Below are 13,197 nucleotides of genomic sequence, written 5' to 3' on the forward strand. Positions count from 1 at the left end.
AGGTATGTAGTTCTTTATTAATAAAGAGCAGGAGTCCATTTTTAGACTATTTGGTTAAGGGTTGTTATTAATATTGTTGTAGATTTAGTAAAATTGCTGTTGATTAGTTTTACAATTTAAAAAAAGAGACAGTTAAGTGAATTAATTATATTTTAGTGTATGTTTTAAGTATTTTTGATACAAAGCTAAAACACTATTTGGGAGTGAATATTTTTAACAAAAGTTCTCAGAAACCCTTGTGTACGAAACAATATCTTCTTAAAAAAACTGAAAACCTTATCTAATTTACGGTTTGTTTTGGTTTCGTTGAACACGTTTATCCAAAAGGATAAACTCTGTTCCTTATAAGCATTTCATAAATACATTAGTTTATGGATATAAAGTTTGACCGTTAGAAGGTGCTGATATTTTTGGTGTGTAATGAGGCAAACGAAGCAATGCAACGAACAAGATAGAGAGTAAAGTCAAATCGGAGGTTCGCTGTTTGCTGTGCTTCCCAAACTTGTAATCGATGATGGTGGAAAAGCTGAAGGTGTTTGCAGATCGAATGTCCCAGCCTTCTCGAGCAGTTCTCATATTCTGCAGGTTAATAGTTCTTCATACTTTGCACACACCGCTAAACAAAACCATGATCTGTTATTTATTTACATTATGATATGATTATGATGAACTAAACACTATTATCATAATCTGTGTTAAAAAGGTTAAACGGAATTGACTTCGAGGAGATCAAAGTAGACATTTCCAAAGGTCACCACCTCTCTTCTGAGTTCAGAGGTATCTGAATTAAAAAGATCTAGTGCATTTGTTTTGCAGTGCTACTGATTGGTGCAAAATTAGTGGTTTATTCTTCTGTTGATCTGAAATGTATTTTATTTTTTGCAGAAGTAAACCCTCTGCAGAAAGTTCCGGCTATTGTTCATGGAAGCTTCAACCTCTCCGAGAGGTAATCTTTGACAATGCCCTTGTCTTCTAACCCACCTCTATGATATTAATGATTATTTTACGCATTATTGCAGAGGGCACATTATGCCTACGTAGTTGACTTTAATGAGGATGGAGTATCCAAGATTTGAATATTTTATTTTATTATGTGTTCTTAATAAACCTCGTTTTGTTTTGGCAGCCACGCAATCATTGTCTATCTTAATTCTGCTTTTCCTGGAATTGCTGACCATTGGTTAGTAGATTCTTTTCTTTTGCTTCTGAAGTCCCTTCCTGAACTACCTGGTTGTTTCAAAGAAATACTTCAAAGTTTTTTTAAACGAGAGTTATAATGTTTCACTACGCAGTAGTTTAACATGATTTTATTTTGTTAGTTGAACATACAAGATAACAACGGCCTAATCATGACCTGGGCTGCTTATTGTTAGTACTCTTGTTCTTCACTTTTGGATATGTGAAATTTTATATCAACTAGAAATATAACCAGGTTATAGTCTAGAAATATAACCGGGTTATAGTATATAAGTAAGTGCAAATTTACTTTATAAGTTGGTTAATTGAATCAAGCTTAAGCTTAAATATGTAAATAGAAAATGTATTGAATTTAAATTCAATTCGGTGCTACCTGTACTGTAGATACATTTTCTACAATCTAAACTAATCATACTTGTCATGATGGTGTATCAGGTACCCAAGCGATATTTTCAGGAGAGCAAAGATTAACTCGGTAATGGATTGGCATCACTCTAATTTACGACATGGAACAGGTGCTTTACACAACTAAATCCAGACATCTTCCAACTCCTTAGAATAACCCAATTATCCGTGCACAGTAGAGTTTCTGCTATGGAACTTGTGTGCTAGTTAGGAACTGTTAAATATATTAGCTACAGACTACTAAAAGAAAATTCAAGTCATTATCTTCTACATGCTTACTGTTACCATTCAGGTATGTTGTACGTATAGAGTCTAAGTTAGCAATATCTTTAATAATTGTTTACCATTTCTGCAGGCCATATGTTGAATCATATGTTTCTAGCCTTAGAACATCTTTGTTTTGTCCTATATTTAGAGAACTGGCATGTTTCTTGTGAACTATGACTAACTGGTAGAAGCACGACCTTTTTGCAGTGAACTATGTAGTAAATACTGTACTAGGACCTGCAACTGGCCGTCCACTTAATCCAAAAGCAGCTGCTGAAGCAGAAAAAGTGTTATTTTCTTCTTTATCAAAGCTAGAGGATGTTTGGCTCAATGGAGAGGGACGCTTCCTGCTTGGTGGTTCTCAGCCATCTATAGCAGATCTCAGCATGGTTTGTGAACTTATGCAACTTGAGGTAACTGTATGTGACTTGTAATTATTGGTGCTGCATTCAACCAAATTGGCTCAACGTCTTTAAATCTTCAGTTGAATTAAAATTTTGATTGGTAGCATAATTGCATTTTACATGAATTTTTTAAAATTAAACTGTGATGAACTTAGGTTTTGGATGAGAAGAATCGGAGTCGTATATTATCCCCATACAAGAAAGTTCTTCAGTGGATTGATGATACAAGAGCTGCAACAAATCCTCACTTTGAGGAAATGCATAATATCCTTTATAGAGCTAAAAAGAAATTTGAACAGCAGCGTTCAAGGGTAGCTGAAACTTCGACTGAGCCTAGCCACCATTCAAAGATGTGACAGACATGCCTTCATCTTTGCTTCAAGACTGACAACGTAATCATAGCCTTTTTCTTTCAACAGACTTGAGCCTTGAGTGTTAAGCTTTGCTTTGTCGGCTTGAAGAAATTTACATCTTCCTGAAAAGACACGAATATAAATGTACTGAAATAAACCCGCCATTTTAATTCCTGTAACTTTTGCGGGTGCAAATATCATTACTTGAAGGATTTTCATTGCGTACATTATTCCAACACCAGAATTATTTACATGCAAGCAATGTTTACAACTTCTGACAAGTGGCAACTGTCTTAGGTTCTTGATACATATAACTGAACAAGTCACCACATACTATAGTAGAGCTAACACAAGACCCGCCATGAGTTCTTCTTGCCATATTTTACATCACTCAATGCTTATGCCCCGTATCTCAAGATTGTTCAACTTCTTGGGTCTCCTATAATACTTCAACAGTAAAGAACAGCAAACCACACTGACAGAAGATGCAGCCATGGCAGCCCCGGCAACCCACGGTGGCAACCGAAATCGTGTAGAGGGAAAAAGAGCTCCAGCAGCGATTGGAATTCCAAGCAGATTATAGCCCAGAGCCCATATGTAGTTGAGACGGATTCGAGAAAACGTTTTTCTGGAAAGATCAATGGCAGTTATGACATCCTCCAAATTGCTCTTCATCAGGACAATATCAGCAGCTTCAATAGCAATGTCTGTACCAGCACCAATTGCCATCCCTACATCTGCTGCCACAAGTGCTGGTGAATCATTGATACCATCCCCCACCATAGCCACCCTGTGCCCAGAAGCCTAAACAAGAAAGGGTGCTCAATATGTTAACCACAGGTAAGACATGTTAGAGATATGGTATAAACTAGGTGTAGTTTATATACACTTTCACCATAAGGTATAGACATCACATCATGTTAGTGAATAAGATAACATGGTAAGGTGGTGAAATCTTATTAGATATTTATGTAAATAGAATAATATGGTAAATCGGTAAAATCTTTTCAGATATTTTAAACGAAGTACCTGCAAGTCCTTCACTTGCTCAGCCTTCTGCTCAGGTTTCGCCTCAGCAATAACAGTTTCAATTCCAACTTCCCTTGCTATAGAATTGGCAGTTCCCCAATTGTCCCCAGTCACCATGATGCTCCTAATTTTCATAGACTTGAGAATGGAAATGACTTCTTGTGCAGCTGGTTTCAATGGATCAGATACTGCTAAAACCCCAACAACTTCCCTATTTATAGACACTATAATTCCAGTTTGAGCCATTGCTTCCGCTTCTGCCAGTATCTCTTCAGCATCAACAGGAAGTGCAACATTGTGGTCGGCCATCAAGGTCTTATTACCCACAAGTATTTCCTTATTTCTAACCATGGCCTTAACTCCATGTCCAGCAATGGACACAAAATCCCGTGCCTCTGGCCAAATGGGGTTCTCTTCATCTCTCAGTCTTTTAGCATACTCTACAACAGCTTTCGCCAGTGGATGCTCACTATTCACCTGTCATAAGAAATTAAACAATGTAAACTTTTATTGCAATAATTCATGGATAAGCATGGTGAAACTCAATGTTGAATGCCTACCTCAGCTGCAGCCACAAGTTCATAGAATTCTCGGAGTACCATATTTGTTAACAACTTCGTATTTACTACCACAGGCTTCCCGACAGTGAGAGTACCAGTCTTGTCAAATACAACGCAGTTCACCTACAAGGCAAACCATATACAGATTCAAATGTTGTATCTATGTATACATACGACATCTTTTCAGAAGCACAAAATCCCACCTTTAAGAAAGACAACCTACGCAAGTTCATGTTAACTTCACCAACATTTACAAAGCAAATACTGAACTTAAGGACCTGTACTTTAATGTAAAGTGCTGACCTTATGTGCATTTTCTAATGCTTGACCTCCTTTGATAAGTATTCCCTGAGATGCACCTACTCCAGTACCAACCATGACTGCAGTTGGTGTTGCTAAACCTAAAGCACATGGACAGGCTATGACCATGACAGAAATCCCGAACTGCAAAGCAAGCTGAAAGCTGTCCATGGAAGATGGTATCCAGGACTTGGGGTAAGCACGAACTCTTCCAGCTATAAACCAGGCAAGCCAAGTTGAAAATGAGCTTAAAATAACCTGCTCAAACAAACCCCTTTAAAGTAAGTGTGCTACACAGACATAAGGATTCAATTTTAGAAGATAAAACCTAGAAAACAAACATGAAATGCAGAAACCATCTATCAAACTAGACGAACCTGACAGAATAAACAATTACCAAGATTTGTTATAAGCTTTGATACCAAGATACATAAATTGCATACCGATAACTGAGGAAGACGATACTAGACTTTCTTCTAACATTTTCAAGCTGAATGAATGTTTCTCATAATCATCAAGAGAATCCCATTCAATAAGAATCTTAAACATTATACCATGAAACTTTGCCTATAGCTATACAAGAAAACTTTCCGTAATAGATGACTAATTTGTTGCTATTCAAATATATTAATGAATGAAATAGTAAATATTGCAGAGAGATTATTGGAGAATCAATATGGAAATTTAGCTAATCCCTACCATAGGCACAAAGTATTTGGAAATGCGATCAGCAAACTTCTGCACAGGAGCCTTGGCCATCTGTGCTGACTCAACAAGTCTGACAATCTGAGCAAGGGCACTCTCTGATCCCACCCATGTAGCCTTAATATGCAACACTCCATTTTCATTCACAGTTCCTCCAATAACAGTATCCCCTTTTCTCTTTGCCACAGGACGTGCCTCACCTGTTATCATGCTCTCATTCACGTGGCTCTGACCCCAAATAACAAATCCATCAGAAGCCACTTTTGCACCAGGAATGATCTTAATCACATCATTCTTCTGAATCAACCTGCTATCAATTTCCTCCTCACCAACAACATTTCCTTCACTGTCCAACGTCAACAATATAGCAGTGTCAGGTGTCAAGTTCATGAGCTTGGCAATTGCATCGGATGTCTTTCCCTTGGCCAAAACCTCAAGGTACTTCCCTAGCAAAATGAACGAAATAAGCATAGCACTGGTCTCAAAGAAATCAGTACCCTTGAAATCATTAGATGTAGCAGCTCTCAGCACAGAATACACTGAGTAAAAGTACGCTGTATTTGTCCCCAGGGCAATCAAAACATCCATGTTGGGAGAGCCAAGGCGTAATGCTTTGTAAGCACCAGAGTAAAACCTCTTCCCTATAACAAACTGCACTGGTGTAGAAAGCACCCATCTTATGATCTCCCCCACTGTAAGCATTTTAACAACTTTGGCATCTAGTCCATGCTTAATTCCAGGGATATACATAAGCACCATGGAGGTTAGAAACACAGGAATAGTAAACACCAAACTCCACAAGAATGATCTGTAGTATTGCTTGATTTCCTCCCTCCTATGACTATTCCTTTTCCCTCCTTCTTCCGGGAAAATCTTTGCCTTGAAACGCTTAGACCCGGTTTCCTGAATCACGTTAATGAAATTTCTTGGCCCTGTCAAGTCTGGTTTATAAGAAAGAGACACTTTGTTCAACAAAGGGTGTGTTTCTACACCTTGGACTCCAGGGAGTGCTTGAAGAGAATTTTCAATTATTCTCATGGAACGACCCGTCCTTACTCCTTCAACCTGAAGGTCTATTCTGCTCATGTCTTCACCTGTGCTGATAAGCGTGGCTTGAAAACCAGTGTCTTCTACTGCTTCTAAGATTTGGTTGTAGGTGACAACGTTTGGAATGTAGTGAACTTCAGCTTCCTCAGTTGCAAGGGCCACTTGAGCTTTCACCACTCCTTGGATTGCTTGAAGCGCAGATTCAACAGTGGAGGAACACGACGTGCATGTCATGCCTTGGATACGTATGCGGCATATCTGAACAGATGTCTCGTTATCTTCTCTGATTAATGTGGCTTGGAATCCAGCATCTTCAATGGCTTCACGAATGGTCTCTTCCTGAGAAGAGAATGCCATGGAGACATCAAGCAAAAACAGTGTCAATCATTGAATTATATCGAAAGCTCAGTTACAAGCGATTTAATGTTTTATACCATGTATATATTTAGATTCTTTTTATAACATGTATAGTTTGTGAATACACAGGAAATACAGGTACCGAATTTAGTTTAAAAAACTGTAGTTTATTATTAGTAGTGAAATTAATGACTGTTTTTTTTTTTAAGTTACGGACTGGTTTAATGAATAAATTTTCAATAGAAAGAATCATTTATTGAATAAAAACGACATAATAATATATCATTATAATTCAACTTAATGGAATTATTTTTTAGAATAATTAACCTCCATTTGAATTAATTACTTTATCTCAATCTAAGGACCAAATTTCTGAATTAAATTAATTTAGCTTGCTTTATAATTAAAATATATTCTTGTAAGTATATATTACTTTTTAAGGTGTACTAATGTAAGATCCTAGAAAATGACGTTTTAAAAGTTATAGTGGTTTAAAAATAGTGAGACGATTATTTTAATATTAAAAGGTTTTAGTATAAATAGAATTGTTATAAACAAGTTTCATTATTTTAAAACACACCATCTCTCTATAAATCACTTTTCTAATTTTTAAAGTTCTCTGACTTCTCTTTAGAGGTTCTGTCTTTCTGGTCGTCTGATTGAAGAACCGAGACCGTAGGATTGATCCTCTCGGCAAGCTCTTCAAATTGGACCGATCAGTATCTCCGTTCGCGTAAATTGAGTTTCTGCTCTCTTTTTAGTCTTTTTCTGTTTTCTGTTGCATGCAAGCCCTCTTCCGCTTGCATGCGACGTTTTAATCATCAGTATGAGTCTCTGTTGATCAGTGATCATAACGGTATGTCCTGATCGTTCTTGTGATGTTTCTATGTGTAGATAGAGCATCCTGTGGAGTTAGAGGTGTTGATGTTTTTAAGGCGTTGACGTTTATAAAGCTGTCTAAACAGGATAACAGGTAAGGGAAGCTAACCACTCTTCTTAATTTGAATAGAAAATTCGTAGATGAGCTTGAATTACGTGTTTGATAGATGAATTAGTGTTTGAATTGCATGATTTGGTGAATAATTGATTTGTGCTTGAGGCAAACTGATCCACTGCATGTGGGAACAGGTTCGTGACATGGTATTTTCGCCTAGGCGAGTGACGCTCGCATGAGCGAAAACACCAGGAGACGCACCTCTGTTCCTACGCGAAGTTTCGCCTAGGCGAGCTGGGGTCGCCTGAGCGAGAGACAATCTCGCCTAAGCGAACCAGCCTAGCCTGAGCAAGAGTTCGTCCAGGTTTTCTCTTTTTGCCATTGTTAGTGTCTCGCCTAGGCGAGACTGGCTTGCCTGAGCGAGAGCTACTGCAGTAGTAGTGCTCTAATTCTGTTTTCTTTGGTGGAAATGTATGTTTTAATGTATCCTTGTGCAACTTAGGCCCTGTATGGTTGGAATGCTACCATTGATGTATTGTATGATTAAATTGAATGAATAAAAATTATGAGAAGATGAGGTTGAAATGGATTTTCAAGGGAAATCCAAGTGGAATTGTAGTGTGTGTAAGGATGTAAGGAATCTATAATGGTTGGTATCCTGAAACTCCAATAATCATTCAAGCTCAGATAGAGTAAAATGGATTATGTCGTGAGGAGTAGCAGGAGGTCCTCGTCGTTGGACTTGATCCAGTCTAGACGTGGAGGGGGATAGAGCAGAATGGATTATGTCGTGAGGAGTAGCAGGAGGTCCTCGTCGTTGGACTTGATCCAGTCTAGACGTGGAGGGGACTTACCCTGGGAACGGTCGGGTGAATACTCCATGTGTCCAGACTCTGCAGAGTTTGGGAACCGCTACAGGTACAAGCCACCAAGAGATCCGATGTCGCTTACATAATCCAGATATTGAGTCTATAGTCATGTATATGTGTTGTGGTGGTCTATATGATTATGGTGATAATGAGAAAGATTGCATGGTTTTTGTTTATAATTGAACTGCATGATTCCTTAATCAGATTAGCTTACCCTTGCTTTTTTTGTTCCTGTCTTGTGTTGTATGTTTCCTTTTGCGATGATCACCTATTCGGTGGGAGCAGATGTGGTTGTAGTGTCAAAGGCACTTCTGGAGGATGAAGAGCCATCGTGTTAGTGTTGAAGAGGAGGTTTCCAGTGGGAGCTTTAACAGTGGTCAGTAGTACAGAGTTTATTAGTTTAGTTTAAGTGTATAAGTGATATATTTTTTTATAGTCATACCTTTTGTAAGACTGTATTAATATATTGTGTACACTGAATTATCTGTTTTGAAACTATGATGAACTCCCTATTTTTATTAGTTTTAAGCTGCTGAAATTGAGATGTTACATACTTGATTTAGACATATCTGTGAGTATATATTAAATATTTTTACATAATCGTATACATGGTTTAAGTTAATTTTGAAATTAATTTAAATAAAATTAGACTAATTTAAAAATATACCAATTCTTTACTATTCGATATATTAAATATTTTACCATATGTCATATATCAAATATTTAATATACTAAAATATTTAAGACTATGTTCACATAAATGTATGCAATTTATTATCTCATCAAACGTTTCTCAAATAATAGTAATAATAAGTGACTATTTTTATATCAATGAATAATAAATTAAAAATAATACTGAGAAATCTAATATCAATTAAATTTGTTAGTTTTTTCTAAAGAGGTCTTTCTTTCGAAATTATTAAATATACATACATAACAATTTATTATTTGACATATATTTTTTTAATTATTAATTATATATAAAAAATAAATATTATTATTTAATATTAGAATCTTCAAATTTATATCTGATTAATTATTAAGTATTGATTTGAGTAATTAAATTGTTATTAAGTATGATTAGATCATTTGTAGAAAAAAGAAGGTTAAATATTTCAATTTACGGATTTAATTCCTAAATGTGTATTTTATTAAATATGCTGAATTTATTTAATAAAATTAATATGTTTCTTTTAAATATACCAAATTTGGTCTATTTAATAAAAATTGGCATATTAAATATATTATAACTCGTATTAAATATTTGTTATATTTCATAAGTTTTTTTCGAAAATGTTTTATTAATTTAAATGTAATATTTGATATATAACATGACATGTTTGATTTACAAACAAATTGTATAAGTAAATTTCTTCCATAAACAAATAAAAAACTTGTAAAAGAATAAATTTAAATAATATATATGATAAGCAGTAACAAACAAAGACCCGTGAAGAGCTTGAGAAGGGGTGTAACAAAATGAAAGAGTTCATAAGCGTGGTCTAACGAAAGTGAGAACAGTCATATAAAGGAAAAGTAATGTATGATGAAGAAAATAATGGTTATATAGAGTGAGTTAAAATCACAAAATAAAAATAAAAATATTTTTATTTTAAAATAATTTATTGTTGTCATAAATAATTCAAAATTGAAAAAAAAAACAATTTTAAGTTATTTTGATTAAGTTATGGAAATGTTAATGAATTAAATTAATGTTGGGGGTAAATATCATTTTTCCGCCAAAATTCTCATTAGATTACATGTTACTTTAAGAAAGTTGAAAAATATTACAATTATATTATTGAAAAAAAAAAATCATTGGAAACCGATATAGTGATAGATATCTTAGTAACTGATTTTAAATTTTAAAATTAATCACTACATCAACCATTATTTCTATTAAATTGATTAGTATTTCGGCCATTTCCATCATTGCTATCAATTACTAAATTACTAATTGCTTCCGTTAATTACTAGATTAGTTATTATCAAATGAGTCATCTCTTTTTTGAATAGATTTGTCAGAACTATTAGTCACTAAATTAATAATTGATTTTTTATTACTAAATTAGTTATTGATTTCCATTATTTAATCTGTTAATATTTTCTATTGCATTACTAATCACTAAGCCCCAATAACTAGTGTTACTTAAATCAATGTATTATTGATTTTAGGATTAAATTTGTTTTTATTTTTAAAGTATTATAAAAAAAATTCATCCTTAAATTAAATTATAAAGTATTTATTTTTGTACTTTATTAAAGTCGAGTAAAACATCTTTCTTAACAAACAAAGCGCATATATGTTGTATTATAATACTCTATAAAGTTGTGATATGGAAAACAATACTATATTTCACTCTAAAAATTCGTATGTGATATGTGAATTACTTTACATGCTATTTGTAAGGAATATTTTTTTTTATATGACTTTGTACAGGAAGATTAAATTCTTTATAATTTAAATTTAGGAAAGAAACATAATTTTTTTATAACAAAAAACATTTAATTCGTAATTATCAAATTTATTTATTTCATAACAAAGATTTTAATTTATTTGTTCGGTTTTTTATAGTAAATAATTACAAAAAATTGATTTTGGCATTTTATAAATTGAAACATACAAAAACATACAAATATAACAAAATATCACATGTAATATTATTGATTTCTTCTTTCAATTTATTTGTTCTTATGGTAAACATTACTTAATCTTACACTCACTTTTACATTTATTTAAGTCAGCATCTTGCTTAAATCTGTTTTTGAAAAAGAAAATTTTTTGGATTAATAATTTATAATTTTATTTAAAAAAAAATCACGCAAATCATTTAATTTTATATTCAGTTATATTTTTATATATATATATATATATATATATATATATATATATATATGAAATATATGAATAAAATAAAATAAAAGTATTTTTTTATAACATATAAGTGACATTTACTATCTTTATAAACTTTTAACACTCATAATATTTTATATGGTAAGATGATTGTTAACTTTTCATAAGTCCACATCTCAATTAAGTTTACATCAAATTCTCAAAATCAAATTACATGCTTAAGTGAATGTTTATTGTATATGTTATATAACATAAACAAGTGAATGTTTATTGTATATGTTATACAACACTTTTAAGTTTATTATTGTATTAATCTATCGAAAATGATTTTTTGATAAATATGTTGTTAATATAGTTGACAAAATTATTGAATAAAGTAATTTTTTATGAAAGTTGAAAAAGTAAAGTAATAAAATTTTAAGATTTTTTTACTAAAATTAATTATTTGTAAACAAAATATATTTTTAAGATGGTAAAGCATGTGAGATGGATTTGTTGTTAGTTTGTCAAAATCAGAACGCAATGACCTACCATGTTTAAAGCAGGAACAAACTAACCAACAAGCCAGTCCATCAACTTTTTTCTTTAAAACTTTGTTTATATATATATATATATATATATATATATATATATATATATATATAGTTATATATATAGTTATATAGTTATATAAATGTTTTTTAATAATCATAACTTTTATATGTTAAATTATTTACTATAATTAATAATTAAAATTTAATTATTATTATTATTATTCAATTGAATCTACCTTTCAAAGCAACAGAAAAGGAAAAACATACAACAGTGAAAGGTGTAGTACGCAACGCAAGGGTTTCAAAAAACAGAAAAAAGAAACATGCATACACAGTGATGAATTGAAGATGAATGCAATGTTGTTAATAATTAATTAAAAAATGAAGATAATAATAATTACGTACATTGACAAAGGATGGGTAGAAGAGGACTTGAGCACGATTGTTGAGAACGTCGACGACGGCTTGGCGAATTCCGGGAAGACGTTTGACGGCTTTCTCGACGGAAGCAGCACAGGCGGAACAGGTCATTCCGGTGACTGAGAAAACCGCTTTCAGCAAAACGTTGCTGCTTCCTTCTTCTTCCGTCACACCTTTCGGATATCTCGGCATCGACGGATAGTGAGAACGAGGTGAAAGGTTACCCGAACCCTCATTCTTCCGCAAGCACGCTAACGCTAAAAATTTACTTCCCATTTCTAACACCACCCCAAAACACACCCTAACTCTTCTCCTTTTATGCTTCCATTTTTTCTCTATCCCCTTTCTTTTTTTTTATCTTTTTTTCGTATAATCATTACACTCCTTTGATGTCGATTGAAATTCAAAATATATCTCTTTCTCATACCTCTTGTAAAACATTGACCTAGAAAAAATATATTATTTCTTATATATTATACAACACTTTTAATTTTAGTACCAAATTATAATTTACTTAAACATACATGGAGAGAATTTAATTAGTAAATGTCACGACAATAAAATATATAATGTTTATTACATTTTCAGGTGCATAGGTCACAAGAAAATGAAATTAATGGGTAATTAAACCGGATGAACATTGATCTACGTAAGATTTTTACTCACGAATACGTTTTTTTATGTATGCAAATGCAAACATCCAGGGTTCCCTGTGGGCCTGTGTTCGTTAATGATGGCTTGAAAAAAAAATAGTAATGTATGAAAAAATATTGAAATTTAATTTTTATTTATTGGAAAATTTTATGAATAAAAAGTAAATCAACATTTTATTAATAAAAAATAAAAGTATTTTCCTGCATTAGATTCCCTGGCTTTTTTGCTATTGGATAAATGTTCAATTTCAAATAATATATATATATTAATATATTCATTTAAGATGAAGTATAATTGCAATGTGAAATC

The 13,197-nt window shown here is 32.9% G+C and overlaps 2 protein-coding genes across 3 annotated transcripts; one reads left to right on the forward strand and one right to left on the reverse strand.

The window, feature by feature from the left end:
- The first annotated feature begins 227 nt into the window (after window positions 1–227).
- LOC114176309 (glutathione S-transferase T1-like) lies at window positions 228–2,851 on the forward strand. 2 transcript variants are annotated; one of them, XM_028061299.1, is made up of 7 exons: window positions 231–585; window positions 704–777; window positions 886–946; window positions 1,127–1,180; window positions 1,633–1,712; window positions 2,077–2,282; window positions 2,429–2,851. In XM_028061299.1, the coding sequence occupies exons 1-7, from the start codon at window positions 512–514 to the stop codon at window positions 2,627–2,629; spliced, it is 750 nt and encodes a 249-aa protein (XP_027917100.1). In that variant the 5' UTR covers window positions 231–511; the 3' UTR covers window positions 2,630–2,851. The 2 variants fall into 2 exon arrangements, with proteins under 2 accessions (XP_027917101.1, XP_027917100.1); XM_028061300.1 differs by lacking the exon at window positions 1,127–1,180 and having other exon boundaries at window positions 228–585.
- Window positions 2,775–12,584, reverse strand: LOC114176307 (probable copper-transporting ATPase HMA5). The gene is made up of 6 exons (XM_028061297.1): window positions 12,220–12,584; window positions 5,215–6,606; window positions 4,519–4,773; window positions 4,216–4,338; window positions 3,656–4,132; window positions 2,775–3,430 (listed from the first exon to the last, which is right to left on the reverse strand). Exons 1-6 carry the CDS (start codon window positions 12,508–12,510, stop codon window positions 3,014–3,016), a joined length of 2,955 nt encoding a protein of 984 aa, XP_027917098.1. The 5' UTR covers window positions 12,511–12,584; the 3' UTR covers window positions 2,775–3,013.
- Between the last annotated feature and the right edge of the window lie 613 nt (window positions 12,585–13,197).

Source organism: Vigna unguiculata, chromosome 3 (assembly GCF_004118075.2).
Source record: "Vigna unguiculata cultivar IT97K-499-35 chromosome 3, ASM411807v1, whole genome shotgun sequence".
Classification (NCBI taxonomy): domain Eukaryota; kingdom Viridiplantae; phylum Streptophyta; class Magnoliopsida; order Fabales; family Fabaceae; genus Vigna; species Vigna unguiculata.

Coding starts and splice junctions, on each gene's coding strand:
- LOC114176309 (XM_028061299.1), top strand. CDS start 512: ATGATGGTGGAAAAGCTGAAGGTGTTTGCAGATCGAATGTCCCAGCCT. Junction 1,713..2,076: donor TAATTTACGACATGGAACAG/GTGCTTTACACA, acceptor ACCTTTTTGCAG/TGAACTATGTAGTAAATACT. Junction 2,283..2,428: donor GTGAACTTATGCAACTTGAG/GTAACTGTATGT, acceptor TGATGAACTTAG/GTTTTGGATGAGAAGAATCG.
- LOC114176307 (XM_028061297.1), bottom strand. CDS start 12,510: ATGGGAAGTAAATTTTTAGCGTTAGCGTGCTTGCGGAAGAATGAGGGT. Junction 4,774..5,214: donor CCAAATACTTTGTGCCTATG/GTAGGGATTAGC, acceptor TTGTTTGAGCAG/GTTATTTTAAGCTCATTTTC. Junction 3,431..3,655: donor AGCAAGTGAAGGACTTGCAG/GTACTTCGTTTA, acceptor TTTCTTGTTTAG/GCTTCTGGGCACAGGGTGGC.